This window comes from Acanthopagrus latus, chromosome 3 (genome assembly GCF_904848185.1).
Source record: "Acanthopagrus latus isolate v.2019 chromosome 3, fAcaLat1.1, whole genome shotgun sequence".
Taxonomy (NCBI): domain Eukaryota; kingdom Metazoa; phylum Chordata; class Actinopteri; order Spariformes; family Sparidae; genus Acanthopagrus; species Acanthopagrus latus.
Window position 1 is genome coordinate 2,440,784 of NC_051041.1, and position 20,405 is coordinate 2,461,188.

The 20,405-nt window shown below is 44.8% G+C and overlaps 1 protein-coding gene across 3 annotated transcripts; it reads left to right on the forward strand.

Annotated features, from left to right (window-relative positions):
- Window positions 1-6,848: 6,848 nt before the first annotated feature.
- Window positions 6,849-19,168, forward strand: cacng6a (calcium channel, voltage-dependent, gamma subunit 6a). Of its 3 annotated transcripts, none has more exons than XM_037091103.1 (7): window positions 6,849-6,903; window positions 9,894-10,627; window positions 12,984-13,094; window positions 13,309-13,417; window positions 15,813-15,887; window positions 17,440-17,577; window positions 17,652-19,168. In XM_037091103.1, the coding sequence occupies exons 2-7, from the start codon at window positions 10,418-10,420 to the stop codon at window positions 17,870-17,872; spliced, it is 864 nt and encodes a 287-aa protein (XP_036946998.1). In that variant the 5' UTR covers window positions 6,849-6,903; window positions 9,894-10,417; the 3' UTR covers window positions 17,873-19,168. The 3 variants fall into 3 exon arrangements, with proteins under 3 accessions (XP_036946998.1, XP_036947015.1, XP_036947006.1); XM_037091120.1 differs by lacking the exon at window positions 6,849-6,903 and adding an exon at window positions 7,280-7,384; XM_037091111.1 differs by lacking the exon at window positions 6,849-6,903 and having other exon boundaries at window positions 9,762-10,627.
- The last annotated feature ends 1,237 nt before the right edge of the window (window positions 19,169-20,405 follow it).

Below are 20,405 nucleotides of genomic sequence, written 5' to 3' on the forward strand. Positions count from 1 at the left end.
CTGTACAGGAAAAGGCAAAATTATGCGGTGTCTTAAAATAACGGTCTCAAAGGATTTGATCGGGGTGAAGAGGCCCTCGGCTTTTTTTCACTGTTTGCCGTCGTTCCTCGGGGGAAGTTCTGCGGGAAATGAACCTGAGACTCTGGGAATCAAACCGAAATAACAGCAACTCTGAATCAACCTCATTGTGTTTATGGAAGATATGATTTTGAAGTGTCCTCTGCCTCCTGGAATGCTCCAGGGTTAATGTGAGTCTGAACAACTGTGACTCCTTCTCAAAAACTCTTAATTGCTGGCAGACATTGATGGATTGAAAGCAGCACAAAGACAACTTATTTCATGTTTTACCTCGTCATCTTCTTTGATTTTTGTGAATATATGCAGGTGAGAGTGTCATGATCGGGTACGATGGAGCATCCTCCTCACAAAACACTGTTTGGAGTCCATCCTCTGTCAGCTAAGTCGCTGTGCCTCTCCGGGCTGATCTCGTTGGTAAATTGGCATGTTTGCCATTAGCAAATTACTTTGTTAGCGGGCTCTAATTCTAAGCTAACGTTCGCTCCTCGTGATACACACTGTTAGCACTGTGAAGGGAGTGGAAGAGAGGCGCGGCACTTTGGAGCACATGTCAAGGTTGCATCTGTTGGATTTTCTCTGTAAATTCATCCCAAGTCCTTTAAAATCAGTCCACAGGCCGAAGTTACGTCACAGTCTATTCACACAGTAGCAAAAAAGGTGATAAATGCCTGTAAATTGCTCGACATTCCTACATAGCGCACTTCTAATAAAAGTCCTCCTGTTTCTCGTTGAGGCTCTGACACCTATAAACTGCACGCTGGAGCAAAAATGAGCTATAATAAGATCAGAAACCATCAAAAACTTTCACTTCTCTACATGCAAATCAAACGACTCTCGCGGATGATTCCTGTCGGGACGTCGGCACTAATAACGCGACTGTGTTCGGACCCTTCTCTGCAAAATTAGCTATTATTTTTACAGACCGGCTTCCCTCTTTTCTTTCTCTTTTTAGTGCTGCTGAATGATAGCTGTCAGAAAAAAATTATTTTATTCCCAAATGTATTCATGCCAGAATGAAACAAAGCTCTTCACGGGCGTAAAGCGTTTCAGTGCGTGTAGGACTGACAGATACATAATAGTTCTCAGAGAGAGATAAGCACAACCACACAGGAATGAAACTATGAATAAATTTGAATATTTCTCCTCAAAACTGTGGATTAGAAAACTTTTTTATCATCTGATAAAACATTTGATTGACGGCCGAGGAGCTGCAGTGTTATTACAAATGGCCTCGTGTATAATGTGTAAAAAGTTCAGCCTTTTGTTGAGTGACAGGGGGTGTGTAGGTGAACAGGAACGGGAGGGTTTGAATCAAAATGTCTGAGTTTGATGGAAAAGATTTAAGCACGAGGAGCTTTTGTTGCCTTTGGAAAACAGTTGTTAACGTAATGACAGTTTGCACCTGAAGCGCTGCTTGCCTACATTTTATTTTTTTGTTTTGAGATTCACAAACAAGTCGACACGTTTGACTGAGTTTTGTTTATATTTATTCCAACACCTGATCCGGAGATATCTGCATGAAAATGGGGTTCATTCAAAAGTTAAAGTTTTTTTTTTTTTCCCCCTGTCAGCAGCCTGAGAGGAGCAGCATCGATCATCAACCAGACTGTATTTTGGTGAATTACATTATCTGAGTCCATGATATGACAGTATAAGCTGTTGAAATGACGGAAGCAGAGATATGAGTCACCTTGTCCCAAAACATCATAGTATGGACATCATGGTTTGGTGCAAAGAATGTGTCTGACTGTCACCTTACAGCCAGAGTATATGTGTGTCAATGGGCGAGAGTATAACCGCCATAAACAAAAGAAAAAAGGAGCAGCAGAAGAAGAAGAAGTAGAAGACGGTGACCGACTCGCTTTGGTGTCTCATTTGAAGTTGCCGGTGTGGGAAATCTAAAGAATGTGAGAGGTAGATGGTAAGAGGACGTTACGTTTGGATATGTGAGTGTGAACGCATCAAATATGTTTGATGTCACCCAAAATAAATACAGAAATTCACTTAAAACCCTCATTTACATCATGTCTACATTTTACGAATGGAAACCAAGACTTTTTCTTGATGCTTTTTGACGTTGATCTGAACTTGTGACCTGAAAAGACACAAGTGAGCTGTGTACATATACCACTGACAAGGTAGATTGTTAGGGATTTACGATATGATATGACCGTTGCAACGTAACCAGCGAGAGGCGTATCAGGTTGCTGTTTACGTACGTATACGTACGTGACTTATGTTGTGTTCATGGTATAAATTAACCACATTCATTGGCTGATCATCCACCCGTCCTCCTCCCTTTGCAGACTATGCTGCTCTTTATACTACGTCACCTGACTTCCTCCTTTGCTGAAGTTATAATAACCAAGGCCACAAGAGGCCGCCAACGAGATGTCGAATAACGGTGACTGACACTAACACAACTCATCTTTTAGCTCATATATTGTGATCGGCATATCCTCTGCTCAGTCGCTGTTTTTCTTTGGATATCTGCTGCCGACTAACTTTCCTCTCAGCGTGTTTAAGTGATGTTTAAGTGTCAAAGACCAGCACTTGCGTATATTTATTCCAACACTGATAGGAGGACTTGTTATCTCTGCTGTGTATTTACAGTCACGATGCTCCTTTTGTCTGAGTTTTGTTCTGCTGTAATTACATAAGAAGCAGGAACACTTTCTACATACGATGATGTGGACCGTGACCTGCAGGTCGTGGCTGACGCAGGCACATTATTACGTTTACTTGTCTTTTACACAATAACAAAAAGATGGTGGAGGGAGAGTGGAAGAATAACGAGGTCGCAGGGAAAATGTGTGTGCATCTGCCTACATCTGTACATCATGAGTCACCGTTTGAGGAGAGAAGTGAGCTTAATTATACACAGCAGCTGGCTGCCATCATCTCCTATTGTTTCTTCAAAACTTCCATTAATGCTTCCCAAACTTTACTAACATATTTCCTAATTTTTTTTGCAGTTTTCACCTTTGCTAGGAATCTCCTCATCTCGCTCTGATCAGACGCTGCCTTCTTCTCACAGGAACAAGAAAATAAGCAGACATTCTTCATCGGAGGCGGGAAGGTTTAACCAGACATGAATTTTGCCAAACCACCGAAGAACGTCAGTATGATCCCTTGAATGTTAGCTTTCAATGATCCAAGTGATATTTGTTTCAGTCTTGAGTTGCCTCTGTTACTTGGGCTTGGAGATAGGGTGAGGAAATCCAGAGGGAGCTGGGAGTAAAGCTGCTGTTCCTTCACATCGAAAAAAAGGAGCCTGCAGAGTCGTGTGATCATCTGATTAGGATACCTCCCGGGCAGCTCCCTTTCGAGGATGTCTGGACCATGACCAAACCTGGAACTAGCTGGAGGGATTATATATGTTTCCTCTGGCCTGGGACTGCCTCAGGATCCTTCAGGAGGAGCTGGAAAGTGTTGCTGTGGAGAGGCAACATGCCTATGCCTGGGATACCCCCAACCAACCCTGGATGAGTGGAAGACAGATGGATGGATGGATGGATGGATGGGTGGTTAGTTTGCTGTGACAGTACGATGAACCCATGAAGCAGAACATGGCACCAGAACAAATCAGAGATACAGGCAGCAAATAAGCAGCCTGGAGCCGAGCTAAACCTTTCAAACTAAAATAAAAAATTCACCTGTTTTCTTCTGTCTCTGAATTATTTATTGTTCTCTTCCACAAGGTTAAAACCATCTACTGCTCTGCAGCATGTCGCCGTGAAGCTCTTTAAACTTTCTTTGTGTTTGCAAAACTCAACACCCGTCCGTCTAACACAGTTTGTATTTCACAAAGATGTTTCAGGAGCTGCAGTTGTGCAGATTCTCGGCCTGTAAACATGAACCTGGGCTGATTGTGCTTCATCCCTCCCGGGGTCATCCATCCTAATGAATCCTCTTGCCCCTTTGTGTTGTTGTAATCTCATCAGACCTCGCTGCAACACACAAGTTCAGGGTTGGGCGTCCTGACTTGCTGCATGTCTGACGGATCAGAGCGGCTCAGTATCAACCCCTCCTTCTCTCTGCATGCCTCCCTGCTGGGTGGTGCCATCTTATGGTTTGGGTTCAATACTGCACCGGGCAGATTCAGCGCCACAGTTTTCCCTTAAAAGGCTTAAATTTCTTTGGCACGGACGTTTAATGGGAAGCAATATTATGCTGATGAGGAGCTGGAACACCAGAAGGTCATTGGTTCATATCCAATGATTGGCTGGGTGAACTGGGAGTGGAGAGTGAATAAATAATTCTCTCTTTTCCCTGAACACTTATGGTCCAGTTGTCCTTGAACAAATCACCCGACCTCCAGTTGTTCCTGTCAGCCAGGAGCAGAAACCTGTGAAGTCCGTTCACCTGCAGTAATAAAAGGTTGAGTACTTCTTTGGTGAATTCACAAAAAATACATAAAAAATAAAGCAATTAATCAATGAATCTGATGCTTTTTCATGCTCTGTTCACAAAACCCCACATTTCAGCACCATGAGTGAGATTAGCATCAATAAATGAAGCATAAATCTGCTTTAAGCAACAACAAAAAATCATGTCATTCTGTTTCAGCGCTTCTTGTAACTCTTCTTGTATTCACCAGTCAAAACGTTAAACAGGTGCTAACTGGCGTTGATCCCACACTTCCCAGTGTTAAAGGGCTAAAACCTCCCATGTAATCATTTGATTAGTGTGAGCGGCTCGACATCAGCCTCCCTCGTCCACCTCGGCATGCTGTGCATTTTAATTTTGGCTGCTCCGGCTCGGCGGTGAGGTAACCGTCTGTTGCTCGTCTCGTCTCCCTGTCCATCACCCTCTGCTGCTTCTTCTCCTCTCTCCTCTCTCTTCTTCTGGGCTTTTACTTAATCTGTCACTCCCTCCTCTGTCTGTCTTTGTCTGTCTGACCTTCTTGCTTGAACACACACACACACACACACACACACACACACACACACACACCATTTATCACAATGCCAGGCACATCTGACTGCAGTATTCTCTCTCTCGCTCTTTCTCCGTCGCTCTCTATTTCCCAGGCAGCAGACGGGACGAGGCAGCTGCTGACCTCCGATCAGATGGATGCAGAAATTATTGAATGAATGCTTCTATCATAGTGACATTATTTTAGGGGTCTTCTTGCAGCCCAATCACCAGAATAACATATTGGCCGTTTACGTTTCCTGCACAACACTGATAGGTTTTAAATGTGAACGTGTCATGCGATAGCTGTCACATCACATTCACACTACCTGGATCTGAGCTGACGTTGGGGTGGTGCTGGCTGGTGTTGCAGCCAGGTGAGACGGCTGCCAAGCGCAGAGACTCAGCGTTCGTATGGATGAAACCACAGGATATTTTGAGTCGTTAGGACATTTTCCAGCTTTTTCTGTGGCTACATAACCAGGTATTTTCAGCCCAAACAACATCTTTTCCAAACGCTCACCAAGTGGTTTGTCACAACATTTCATCTTTCTTTCTTTCCTTCTTTCCCAGCAACACGACACTGGTCACGATGTGTTCACACACCTGATTTTGTACCTTTTACAGCATTTCAACCACAAAAAATAAACTGCTTTGGCTCCTAAAACGTTGGTCCCTGTCTGGACCGGTAACAGCAGATTTGACCTTGACCTGAAGTGGAAACAAAACCATCTACGGTTGATGATGCCCTCATGATCACAAATGTTGCACTTGATTGCATCAAAGTATCACAAAACTTGAGCAGAACCAGGTCAAGTAGAGCTTTGATTTGATGGGAAAGACAATAACTAACGATATAACTAACTCATAATTCCCAACCAGTGCACATTTGACAGCTTGTGTGGGCAGTAATTTCATTTTTCTGTTATTGTATGCTTCCACTCCTCTACAGTTATTTGATAACTTTAGTTACTTTGCAGATTTCCTGCCGCGTCAGAGCCACAGGAGGATGTTTCTAAATTAATTGCACATTAAAGGTGAGACTGGAGTCGATCCAAAACTAATATAGATGTGTGAGGATTAAAAAGATTAGATGACAATAAACTGGCAGATGTACAAGAAATGTGAGAAGGAGCACTTCAATCGACTCCGACAGACACGAAGACGTCTTTTTGAGCAAACCGTCGCTAAACTGTCACCGTGCACGTCGTTGGAGCTGTGAGGCGTCCGCTGTCCGATCTCACGGCTCCGACCCAGCAGCGTAACTTGTTTGTCGAGGTGTTGAATCTACAATTCCCTCTTCAATCAGCAGGATCGTAGCGGTGGCCGCAGACATGAGCCTCACAGCCAGGGTGGAGCTGACACAACCCCCCCAACCCGGCTGCAGCCACTTCCCCCCCCGGGTCGGCTTTAATGTCATTAACAGGTGGGGGGCAAAAATAGATCGGACGGACGCACAAACCACGCACATGCACACACTGCTAAGGAGTGTGTGTGTGTGTGTGTGTGACACATTTCCACACGAGTGCATTCTGCAGCTGAGAGACTCGTCCAGCACAACTGTCCGAGTTAGCATAAACAAACAGATTTACTTACAGGAGCTACAGTGTGACCCTCACACACACACACACACACACACAAATGCACGCACGCACGCACACACACACACCCGGGCGTTTAGCTGATGCTCTTTTTCACCTCCACACACACACACACACACACACACACATCCTCCGTCAGACGTGACACTGACTCCCACGTTGACCTCCACCCCCCTTTTTTTTCCCTCTTTCCCCTCCCTCACCCGTCCTCCTCTCTCTCCCCTCTCCCCCTCCGTCACTCCCTCTCCTCTCCTCTCGTCTCCTCGCCCTCCGTCACTCCGAGCAGACGCACACACACAAAAACCAGGTCAGCAACTTGTTAATATCATTGTTGTGATATTTGTGAGGCGGCGGCGAGCGTTGTGAAGCACGCGTGCAGCACGTGTTAAAGAGTCAGAAAATAAAACTAATGTGTCTGATTACAGCATGTTGAGCTCCGGCTGCTGGACTGTTTGGGTGGTGGTTGGTTGGTTGGTTGGTTGGAGGTGGTGGTGGGGGAATAAAGCTGAACGGGCGTTTTCTTCAAAGTGTTTATGGAGTCGAGTTTGCGTGAGAGAACGCAGGAAGTTTTTCTCCTCAGGGTTGATTCCTTGTTGGCTCGTTCTTGGAGACGGTCAGGAGGAGATATTTGAACTTCTTTAAGTGTGTTTGTCGCCCGGCCGCTGTGGCGACTTCTCTTCCTCGAGCTCCTTCAAGTGCTGCATTTCCAAGTGTGACCGTGTGGAAGCCGTATAAGGAGCGCTGAGGAGTGAGGAAGTTTACTACCTCTGTGTAAATACTCTGAACAGGTATTCTGATTGGAACAGCTGATTTCATTGACCTCTGATATTAAACTTTATCTTCTGCGGTGACCATTGACCATTTTTAATCACTGACTGATTACACGGCTTGTATTTTATGGTGTTATATTTATATATATGTGTGTAACAAACCTACAACCTGCATCTGATGCATGAGCTTGCAAGTGCCTTTGAGCAAGACGCCTGACGCCTTCCTGCCCCTTCGATGCATGTCACTTCAATTCTTTTATTACATTACACTTTTATTATTTTGCCATGTTCGGACATTTTCCCAAATGTTGCCGACAGCGTTCAGACCAGAGGGAACTGTGACGTATTTTAAGGTAACGGCGTGTTTCATACGGTGGCCTAACACTGATCACATCCAGGGAAACATTAGATGATACGTCAGAGAGGGAGGAAGTCGGTGAACGTGACTATTGCTGCATTGCGCTGTACTCGGACTCTGGACAAGTCAACCTCTGACATCAGTTTTTACTTCACGCACTTGGTGTTTGTGTTGTGTCATCTGCTGTTTTCATTTCCATTCATTTGATAGAAGTCTTTGTAAGCATGCTGAAGAAGTGTCTTAATCTCTTAAATCAGCTGCTGTAGTTGCTGGTGAGGCTAACAGACGCAGCATACAAACATCTGTTGGCTGCAGGCGTCTACGTATGTTTCCTGTGCAGATGCACCGGGACACATTTAGATTGGAGGTCGGGGGAATACCGACTGGCAGTTGGATCGCAGCAATGAGTGTAGCATAAATCTTTAAAACGTCACCTCGTCTGTGAAGATTTCTGTCTGATAGATGCTTGCAATCCAGTTTGACATCTGTGGATTTTCCTAACGAGATACTTGGTGACTCCGGTGTGAAGCGTTTGAGTTTACCGTTCAGATATGAGGAACTTGCGTGTGAAGATCTTGAGAGTTGATGCATCGTTCTGCGCCGTTTTGATTTATTCTCTGTTCTCTGTGAGCAAGTTTCCCGGAGAACAACCCTAAACTTACCCTCTGTAGCTTGTTAGCTCGTTAACAAGACAGACGGTGATGTGAAAGTGAAGTTGTGTGTTCTCCCTGGGGGATGTGTTTAATCTTTTTTTTTTGCTAACAAGAGGGAGGGCTGCATGTCATGTCTGTTGTCACCACATCCTGGTTAAACGCAGCAGGACAGCTGCTTCGCTCCCCCTTCAGACATAAAGAGGGTTTGAGATTGGAGCGTATCTGCGTGACTTCTCCATCACAGGGCTTTTCTCGGAACGGATAATTGGCTATGGCTCGAGCATGATGAGTGTTTTTTTTTCTTTCTTTTTTTGGGCAGCCAAGGTAGCACAAAGCACAAAGCGTCTCAGAATAGATGGCGGGTTGCGATTCCAGCATGCTGACTGTTTTGTTTTTTTCTCTTCGTGTTTGCTGTCACATAACATCTCAAAATAGATAAGTGATTGTGATTTCACTATGCTAAGTGCTTCTGTATTGGTTTTCTTTGCTAATGACAGAGACAGCGCAGATGATTATATGTGACTGGAGGAAGCGCTCTCCAGTTTCTGTGCGTTTCTCTGCACTCTTCATCCGATAAAATCTGTTTACATGCAGCAGAAAGACTCTTTTTGTCTTTTATTTAAAAGGGGAGACGGCGGGTGAACAGAGTTAACATTCAAACTTACAAAGTTTATTACTTATATTATAACAGTTATTCTTTGTATTACACATTTTCTGAAAACATATCTGGCTCATGACTTTTTGAAGACGTAGATAAAACAACCTGGATTTGCAATACTGACATTCAACAGTACGATATGGATTGTTTTTGTCAGCGTACAAAATTACGTTATGCTCTTATTTGCACATTATAGATAAATGTAACTGCTGAGTCAGGGAATTGAACCACTAATCTCCTGCTACAACACTTTCCTCAGGTTGTGCAGCTCATGGAAGCAGCGTAAATGTCTTATTCACCTGTACTGTGAGCTTCTTGTTTGCACCTCACAGACTTTATATTGTTCCATATTAATTACATTAACTACATCCCATTCTACGTCATACATTTCTGTCTTGTTCAGGTTGTTAAAACATAAAGCTCATGTCCAGATATCGGCCTGTAAGATCGAATTTGTGTTGAAAAGTTACCAGTCCATAAAAAAAATCTGTTGTCATCTGTAGCGTCTGCTCTACTGCTGAAGTTACTTGGATCAGTGACAGTTTTGCTCTCCAGTCATTCCTTTACATTTATGATTTTGGCAGCCAGGAGTCCTTGCAGACCTGATTTTCCCCTGCTAGCATACTGCTAGCATCAATAGTGCACGCACTCTGTTTCCCAGCGTTCATGTTCTGTTTTCTTGGTTTATTTTTGTACCGTGAAATGTCAAACATGCAGCAGATTGTACGCCCGCAGCATTCCTCCGTCTGCATATTTCTGCTGTCTGATGAACTGTAACGTGTTTCAGGTGATTATGTATCTAAATTCTTCACGTTGTTACTTTAACTTCCTCCTTTTTTCCCCTTTTCTCCTCTCCAGGAATCTTCACTTCATCCACTCCTGACTTCTACCTCTACAGACACTCAGTGCTGCACTTTTCTACACATACTTCCTGTCTTTTTTTCATCATGATCCATTTGTCAGTTTCGCATCTGTCGTCAAAGCCGCCATTTTTTCTGGGGCTTTTTCTCAAGAGGAGGCTGATTCCTGCTTCTTCCCGTTGAAGTGTTCAGAGATACTGTTTAAAACCTTTTCCTACTGGTTTTCTATCCGGCCTTTTCTCTGTTTGTTTGTATCTATCTTTTCTGTTTCAGTTTCTCTCTACCTCTGTCTTTCTTTGCTTTGCCCTTGGTTTCTGACAGATACGCCTGTGTGACATTTTACTTTAACAGTCTTTATCACCCAGTTTTTAATGGGCACAAACTGACGGCACACAACAGTTTTCCTCTGTTTTCGTTCCTGTCTTTATTTTTTGTTTCCGTCCCCGTCGAGGGAAAAGCTTGAGACAAGCTCAACTTCCAAACTCACTCGGTTGTCTTAGTCGTTTTCCGTCTCGTCACAACATGTGGTCTACCTTCTTGGTGACCGACGAGGAGGGCCGGACGGTGGGCCCGGCGGCGGCGGCATCGGTTGGAGGGCCTCCGCCTGGAGGACCGGCCCAGGGCCCGGTGGGTCTGACCAACCTGATGTCTGGACGCAGTACGTTTGGGGGGAACAAGCGCCGCAGGACAACATCGACAGGAAACGCCATGAGTGAGGCCCAGGAAGGGAAGGTGACTGGATTTATACCGTGTCAGTGTGTGTTCTCCTTCAGGCAGTATGAGCGAACTGCGGAGCTAATGGAACCAATCAATCATACCGTCGCCTTTCCGACTGAAATCAGGGAGATCGGCAGGGCAGAAAACAAGAAACTAGAGCAAATGAAGGACTTCTGATGTCAGAAAAAGAGTATTTGTGAAAGATGAAATGCAGTGAGAATAAGGAGGTAAACTGTATGTAACTGTAAGAATCATAATAATCTGCAGGAGTTCAGTAGGGATGTAGTTGAGCCAGCTGAGATTTCTCATTTACATTATTTAGAGGACTGTCGTGACACAATGCATTCGCTCTCCACAAACTTTACATCTAATTCTGAACAAACAAACAAAAAAAAATCCCTGATATTTCTCTAACAACGCTTTGAGGAAGTTAAGAGCAGACAAAAAAGTTCCCACTCTCACCCACTCGTCTCAGCTGCTCAGCTCAGAGTTGATATTTCATCTGTTGAGGACGTTAAAAACAACATTGTTCCGTCCCTTTGGTGTTGTTACATCCTCGCAGCACATTATTGTAGGATGTCTGCTCTCAGCCTAACTTAATTACCGAGCTCTCCTGTTTGTGAGCACAGCACAAAATGGCCCAGTTCCAATGTCCGTCCCCTGAGCGCCGAACTCCCACAGATGTTAAATGGCGTCACGAACAGGATCAATGGGAGAAAAAGAGGTTGCAGGTGCACCACGTGGCGTTCAAGGACATGACTTACTAGTTACATTAAGCGACCCCGTGACTCTGCATTGTGTTGGGTGGAGGAATGATGAACAGGAAGCTCAGGTCTATTTCTATGCTGCAGTTTATTCTCTGCATAGGAACACAATATATAGGTCTATACTGGTCCATTATAAAAGCTATTTTAGCATCATAGCTCGACACCCAAGTGCACTATTTCAAGTATTGACACCGAATTGGCATCAACTTGTCTCTGCTTTGAAGAGTCCTATCAATACATCACAACACTAACATGTTCATACAGAGGTGATATGAATATGAACATGTTACATTTGCGCTGAGTGCTGAGCTTTACAACATGCCTCAGGCTTATCCCTCCTGAGCTGGCAAAGGTGCCCAGCAACACAATGTACCCTTGAGCGTCTGCATGAGATCCAACTAACTCAAATATAAACCCATCCATGACAATATTAGACCTTCATAGCCAGTCAGGTGACATTAAGAGCTACACAGTCTGCACAGGAAGGAGGTCAGAGTGGATGTTGGGCCAAACATGTTCTTAACTTCGAGTCTTGTATGTGATGGACTTACAAGCAGTTTTTGTGCCTACAGGACTTCTGACCAAACTGTATCACAACTTGAACCATGTGTTAGAAACACTTTCTGGAACAAAGGTCACGTACGTGATGCCTAAACAAACAAGTGTTGTCAAAATCAGGAGAAATTCCTCTTGAATCTCCCCAACGTTCAGGTTTTATCCCCTCGGCTCAGAAGGCATATTTCCTGTACATGTTTATCTGTTTCACACCAAAATACAGGAACGTTACTGCAGAGCTTCTCACCTCTGACTGAGAGAGGAATAGAAAACAAACACGTAGGAGACATTCAGTGGGTCGAAGGCCGTCCAGTGAGTTAACAAAATGACCTTGGTTTGCACCAACCATGAGTGATATACACTCACAGATCAGGAGGTCACTGAGCCCTCATCCATACATTATCAGGCCTGGTCTGTTAACCTTGATACAGGGATGTTTCACCCACACCAAGAAGACCATGGGCTGATAGGTCACAGTGGAAAAAGCCCTGAGTGCACTCCAAGGAGAAAGAGCAACTCACTGCCAGAGTTAACATGAGCTGTAACTTAGTTTCTGTAAGTTTAGGTCGCCAGAAAAACAACTGGAGATGGTGAAAAACAGACAGCTTCGACACGACATTACCTGGAAATCCCCCCAAAGACTTGGATTTACTGACACCTGCTCGGTGGCCTTGTGGCTTGTAGTAATTATTGTTGCAACCTGGATCATTTACGATATCTTCAGGGTGGTAACAACTAACAACACAGGACAAAACATGAGTTTATTTGTTTACTTGAGACGAGAAAGCAGATTGAAATGGACAGTCGATCTCCTTTTTCCTGGAAGACTTAATGCGCAGTGGCAAACAAATAGCAGAGTGAAAGGACGGTTTATAGGGAACTGATGGGAGATGTCGTCAATATTTTTCAATCGATATTTCAAGTCCATAATAGGCTGGAACACTGTTAACACAGGCTGCTGATAAGTAACAGATCTTTTAGTATATACATTAAATTCAGTGTTTTTCAAGTAAGTATTTGATCTAAAAGTTGTTGTGTTCTGTCACCAGATCAAGTTGGCGTTCTTCGTGGCCATCGTGGGCGTAGTCCTGACGGTCCTCGGGGTGGGGACTGAGTTCTGGGTGGAGCTGGCACCTCCTAAACATTTCTACAACAACCAGGTGAAGTATTGGATGCAGCAACAAACAGGTATTTTCACTGGCGCACGGACACATTCAGGGATGTTTCCCGCAGTAAAAACAACACAGACACAAACAATTTCCTGTTAGAAATGAACCGCCGTTTGGTGTCTGAACCTCGAGATGGATGGAGGAAGGATATCACTGCTGAGCTCGTCTCTTTGAAAAACCTCTCTGATGTTGGTTTTTTTTGCAGACCTGTCTGACAGCTCACTACGGCCTGTGGAAGGGCTGCACCAAGACCTTGTGGGTGGCTGATATCGACCCGGAGAGAGAGAGCTGCGGACCTGCCGAACTACCCGGAGGTGACTCAGAGATCTAACTGGCTGGGTTGGGTGGGCGGCTGTCGAACTTTTATGATGGCAAACTGGTCTGTGTGAGGGAGAGAGTTTAAAGCGAGATGATTGACGGACCGGTTGGCTGACTGGACGTTTGTCAAACCGACGAGCCCGTCGGACGGCTCAGTTTAGGGGAGCGAGTTAGCATGAATGAGTGGTCTACCTAGACAAATGAAGCTTGGCTCACAGTTTGATGGCTGGCTGGATGAATGTACTGGCTGACTAACAGCCTGAGTCACTGTTAGATAGTCTGAGCCTGAGAGTCCACAAGCTGCTTTTGGGTCGAGTGAAGGGATACATCGTTAGGATTTTCGCTCTTGGGAAAATACCTGTTTGATTTCAGCCTGACACGTCTTTATTTTAAATTGTATTTTACACAGGGTGCAAGAACGGCTCATTGAAATAACCAGCGTGGGTTGAAAATGACATTCAGACTTCTGACTGGACTTTCTTTACTCGAGGGTGGCAAAGATTATTAAAGCCATTTGCCAGCATGGCTCAGCGTTTCCATGACTCACCTGTATAAACTCCCCTTTCGAAGAATGACTCACATAACAAGCAAAATACAGAGCGACTGAGAGTAAAGTCCACCAGGAGCTCTCTGAGTGTGTGTTTGCCATCAGGGTCAGACAGGAAAAACCTGGAGAGAGATTAAGGAGGGAAAGTTTCACATTGGTTGCTGGTTTAGTGTGAGTCCTGTGACCTCACCAACACAACCAAACATGAAGCAAGCGCAACAACGCAGCAACAAGCCAGCTGATATTACCGACTAGTCCAACAGTAGGTCCAGCACAGCATCTGTCTTGCCGTCTTTCATTTCTCAAAGCGCTCACCAACGACTCCAAGTCTTATTCTTGGGCTGCAGTTCTACCCTCAGTGCTCTGGTCCCAGACAGGAGACAGCTGACTGCATGGCTAACTGAGCTAACTAGCTAATAGCAGCTACAGTCTCTACATAAAACAGAACAGCACCAGCTGTGTCGTATTGCACCCGCCTCCATGGAAAAACACATCGCACATGGCATTATTGCACACACCCCAAAGAGTTGGGGCGGAGCGGTCGGAGTGAAAATCCAGTTTCAGTGACATAGTTGTTGGCGTGTGAAACTTGGTGCTTTAAAGCTTGAAACACTTCTTGTGGGAGATCATAGCTGCCCACTTAAGCCACATAGTGCAAGAACAGCCTTCAACAGAGGGACAGTTCTCTCTATTACAAGTCAGTGTAGCATCAAAATGATGCTGAAGATAAAGTCGTGCATGTGCAACTTCATTGTTGTTCATAATAGTCTTGTTTCTGCAAAATGTCAAGCAAATTTTGAGCAAAGAAAGAAAGAAAAAAATCTGGTGCGTTGCCACAAACCTTTTGAGCGTGCAAACTCGGCTATATAAAGCGAAATTTCAAACTAGTAAACAGAAGCTAGAGGTGAACGAAACCATGTAGAGAGGTCTTCAGGAATCACTCTCGACGGGGGATGTTCAAACTCTTCCTGCGTGTCAGCTAGCATCGGCCATGTTGCACGCTGTCCGGAGACGGCGAAGGAATTATACTGACGAGAGCAGAAAACAGCTGATCAGTTACGAGATTTGAATGTTTGCTATGTCTGAGTTTATTCTGCAAAAACTGCTTCCAGGACATTTTTTCAAATGATACCATTTCCAAACATTTTCTGAGACGACATTCTTTAAAATGCTTCCTGAAAGTGACACATCCTCAATAACGTTCATGTCGTTATTGCACCTATGATGGAACAACAGGAACAACACGAACCACGTCTCACGTAATAAATTACGGTGTGCACATGGTGAGTAAAAAGAAAGTCCAGTTATCGTCTGACCGTCTGGTTTCAGAGCCGCGTCAACCTTCGTTTGTTGACTGATACGTTCAGCTCCTCAACAGAACCGGCGCTGTAACGCTGATAACTCGTGTGGGGGCAGAAACACCCGAGAACTCTCTGAGGATTTATGCTTTGATCATGATAATTAAGAGTGATGTGCGTGCCTGTTGTGCCTGCCTGTGTGCACAAAAGGTGTGAGGGAACAGATAGAGGTGTCACATTCTATTTGACGGCCAACGTCTAATTACTGTAACACTTCATCAGGACGGCAGAATTGCTAATTGTGCAGGAAGCATCGGACTGTCACCTTCAGCTCGTCACTGACGTTCACGGCCGATTAACGTTCGACGGAGAATTATTTGAAAAGCAAGAGAGAGAGAGAGAGAGAGAGAGAGAGAGAGAGAGAGAGAGAGATGTGGCTGCTTGAATCTTAATAAGACGTTCATCAGGAATTAGCTGATGAACCTGTCGCCGTTTCAGGGTTTCTGTCATTTTACAGTCGCTGTTTTCTCTCCTTCCTTCCTGCAGAATCCAACTGCACCTACTTTAAGTTTTTCACCACGGGGGAAAATGCTGTGATGTTCCAGAAGAAAACGCATAGGAGTGAGTCACACACACCTCTTTGGCCTCTCTCAGCTGCTGTCCCACCTCACCGCCCACTCCCTCTTTTCTTTATCCCAGCTCTCCCTCTTCCTTCTCTCTCTCTCTCGCTCTCTCTCTTCACTCTTCACGATCCATCCATCCCTCTCTCCCTCCGTCATTTTCCTTCCCTGTTCCGTCTCCCTTCACCTCGCCTTGCACTCTTTCAGGTTCGGCCATTGTCTGCTTCTGTGAGCGTTTGAAATCTATTCCGCCTACGCTACGTTCAAGTGTCTCCAAGCTGCCGTCTAACCTCCCATTGCACTGGCAGCTCCATAATGTATTGGGATCACAGAGTGCCATACGCTGAATGAAGACAGACAGACGTACATTAGAATCTCATTCTTCGCTGGTGCGCTGTCACGCTCAATGTAGTGATTTGATAAATACAGCCGTGAGCGTGTCAAACAGTGTGCTGGAGACTGTCGCACCTCATGTTCATCTTCTCTTACGGTTATCTTACAGCAATGCTGTCACATCCAACAGCTCCAAAGCTGATGTTTACTGGATGAGCAAACACAAAAACTCCACATTTAAAACCCAGTTTGATGCTGCATGATATGATCTTTAGCTCTGATCGTGCATGTTGCTTTTCAGGAACGCTGGCTGGTTTCATCTCTGGGTCCACTTTCATTCCAGGGTCGGATCAACCAATCAGCTTGTTTGGTTCTCAGGGTCAAACGAACTGCTCGCTAAGATTTAGGAGGTTTGAGCTTCAGCTCTGTCAGCTTTTGGTTACCCATAATGCCCTTAGATCCGAGCAATTTGGACACTATCAGACTAAAAATATCACTGGATAGAAATAGATAAATCCACAAAGTCCAGTTTAAAAAATTTAACCCAAGAGTTTGAAGGCTTATCATGATTGTCAGTGACTCTCACAGCGACTATATTACCATTTCCCGAACTTCAGGACTCTTCAGGCGTTTGAGCAACAAGTGTAGCGAACCGCCAGCCGGTCTCCTTTGAAAAATGACCATATAGGCCAACTATCTTGACCCATATCGACCTTTCCTGTGGTGGCGACCTCTTGTGGTTGTAGTAAATATTATGGCTGCAAAGGAGATAGTCAGGTGAAGTAGGGCGGTCGGGTCAAACAGAGGACAGGACCGCTGTTCATGTTCAGTGTGAATCCAGAAGTCAAACGTGAGTTCTTTTTAACTTACTAATGTAAAGTTATTTCACGTATGTAACAGAAGTTACATCGGCACTTTAACGCAATGTTTCCCCACATGTATCAAAGTAGTGTTCACGCCAAAACATTTGGTATGAGGATGTGTCAGGATCTACGATGACTAGTTGCACTTTGGTTGGGTTTAGGCACATACGTACGTATACATGGGAAAGTTAAGAACAGCGGCTTCTTGGTGAACGTCCTGTGTTTGTCCCATCCATCTACTCTCTTCTTCATTGAATCATAACACCTTACTTCCTGCTTTGCACATCTACTGATCATATCAGATGTTAATATTATGGCGTTCCCACAGAGTTTGTGATGTCCTCTTCCTGTGTGCAGATCTGAATGTAGCGGCAGCCATGTTGGCCCTGTTCAGCCTGTTCCTGATGGTGATGGGGGCCATTTGCATCACCATGTCTCTCAGTAAAGAGATCATCTTCTTCCTCAAGCCCGCGTCCTTCTGCTTTATTCTGTCAGGTCAGTAGAGGCAACTTTTGGAACAAATCTGTTCCACGCCTCAGGTAACGTCGACCTGCGTGACTCCTCCACAGGTATCATGGTGCTTCTGTGTCTGATGGTGTTCCACCAGTCCGTCATGGCCTTCCTGGCCAGCGACCACACGGTTCCTCTCCACCACGAGCTCTCCTGGTCGGTGTCGTGCATCGGCTGCGCGGGGGCCGTCCTCATCGTGGGCGGCGTCCTCTTCGTGCTGCTGGCGCTGCCCTACAGCCCCTGGCAGAGGTGTCTCCCTCAGAAGGACAGCAGCAGCTAGTGGCCCGGAGGTGGTGTCGCACTTTATCTGCTCCCTCTGTCGGTGTGGAGGGTGGAGGGCAGAGGGGCGAGGGTGTTTCCCAAACTCGTCTGAGCAAAGAGATGTGTTTTTTTTTTTTTTTTAAATGGAAGACTGATGGTAGATTCACACGATGTCTATCTCTCTGTCTTCATCACAGTATTCTTGCTTTGTTCTCACTGTTTGACTGCGAGTCATTCTGGACTTTGATTTATGATCCCTTACTTTGACACTTATACCATGTTAACTTTTCCTTTTAGTCTCATTAACTGTGGCGAAGGTGATGCTCAGATGTGTTTGGGAAACAGTCCTGTATTGTCTTACTAATCATCCTGCAGGGTTTGGAGGCAATTTACTGTTGGTTCGTTCAATAAATTAACAAATAAAATACGTATTGTGTAAATGCTATTGCTAAAGCTGCTATTCTGTCCCCTTTAGAATAAACGTATTGTCAAACAATCCTTTATAAGCCAGTCGGCAGCTTATCGGCCCGCTGGTCACCTGCTGCAGAGGCAAACGATGAAGTCTTTGTGGTGACTCAGGCGACGTGAGGTGACTTGAGGCGATGCAACTGTTGCAAAAACGCAAGTGCCTTCTAGGATGCCTGAATGCTGGATAAAACCTTATAAAGTGCCGTTGAGGGTTTCCTTTCTCCTCAGACATCCTGAGTCCGCCAAAAGATCGTTGTGTCAGTTGTTTTTTATTTGCCACATCTGGGCTCCTGTAAGTAACAAAACGACCCTCCAAAGCAAAAAAGCTACAATGAATGAACAGTTTGTTGATCTCCAATCACAGAACCTCGATAAAGAAACTAATTTTTTGTTTTTTTTCTCAGTGACGTTTGAAATAAAGCAATAATATTTATTAAGTTTGATTTTTATGTTTGTCCTCTAACGCCTTCCAGTCCGCACCGCTGCCTTCATACTGTCACTGCGGATGTTTTGTTCTTGTGTTTGCATCACTGTTAGATTCACAGGCTCTATAGCAGATATTTTAAATCAGGTGTGCTGTAGATGAACAGTTTGTCATGCAGATAGAAGACAGTAGATTTGTCGAGGAGTCGAGGGAACACTGTGTTCAGTCAGCTCATCGTGTGACGCGCCGCTTTGTTTTTACCTTCATTGTTCCTCTCGGATGATTTATGTAAAGTGCTTCTCTGTGCCTGAATGGAAGCTGAAGCGTCTCTGCAACTTTTTTTTTTTTTTTTGTTGAACTGGAATCGATTGAGTATGAATGACTTCATTTTATTATTAAACACGACATGAATATTTAATGTCATCCCTCTCTCGGGTTTCATTTCTCTCTTACTCTTCATTCTCAACACGTTCTCAGCTCACAGTCGCCTCCTCCTCAATATCACCCTTTTTTTTTTTTATGAACTGTCTCATTTTATACCTCGTGATAAAAATGACTGTGCGATAAATTGACATATTTGATATGTCGTCTTTGGGTTTCTCCGGGATTACAATCGGTTTTGAATGTAAAACATAAAACAAAAAACGTATATTCAACTTTAAACGATCACAGAAGAGAAGCTTAACTTTGCTGTTCCTGAGGGGGAATCTGTCCTGATCGCACTGCAATGAAATTCCAAGTTTCATCTTATGAGTTATTTTTTTGTTTCATATATATTTGTGCCATTTTCTCCTTTTTGTACGACAGCAAACTGTGCAGAGCAGCAGGAAAATGCTCTGCAACTGTGACATACAACAAAAGGTCCGGGCTAAATTTGCACTCTGGATGTTGCAGTAGCATGTTACATGCTGTTATATGATACAGTACATACTTAGACTGCCAGACCACCAGCACAGCCCTCTTTTACCTCCTCCTCCATGTGAGCCATGAGCAGTTAGAATGCTGATATTTCCGACAGCATGTGAACGCAGCCTGGAAATTAAATGACAGGCGTGTTGCAGTATCATCACATTCCAGTGGAGGTGAATCATTGTGGATTAATTACTTTGAACCAGCCGTTTGTGGTCTTTGGTTCACTTGACGCGATTAACGAGTTAAAAATGGAGAGATAAGATAAACTTCTCGGCTCTCACTCGAGGTCTCGGCCCCTCGTCGACCCTCCTCTCCCTCTGCTAACGTTTCCGCCGTCTCAGTTCTTGTCGTCCTGCTCGCAGCACATCTCAGTCACCAAGCTGACCTCCTTCCAGGCTCGCGTCTCTCTCAGAAGCGTCTCTCCCATGCTGTTCGGCTGCGACCTCCTCACTAAATATAGACCGTGGCAAATAGGACTGACGCGGCAGGAGAAACACAAACCTGGAGACGAGCTGCGCACACAAACACGCTCTCAAATTGACTTGTTCGAGCGCACACGTGTGCGTTTCCTCCACACGCAGTTTATCTCAACTGTGTGCGCACGAACGCACAGATATGATGATAGACACTCGAGTGTTCGCCGCAGGAGCCGGTTTTAAAACTGAAGCTCTCTGACGTCACACATTCCCAAACGTCATCCAATCCACTTAACTGCCCCGCAGAGAATCAAATGATCCCTCTCAAATTA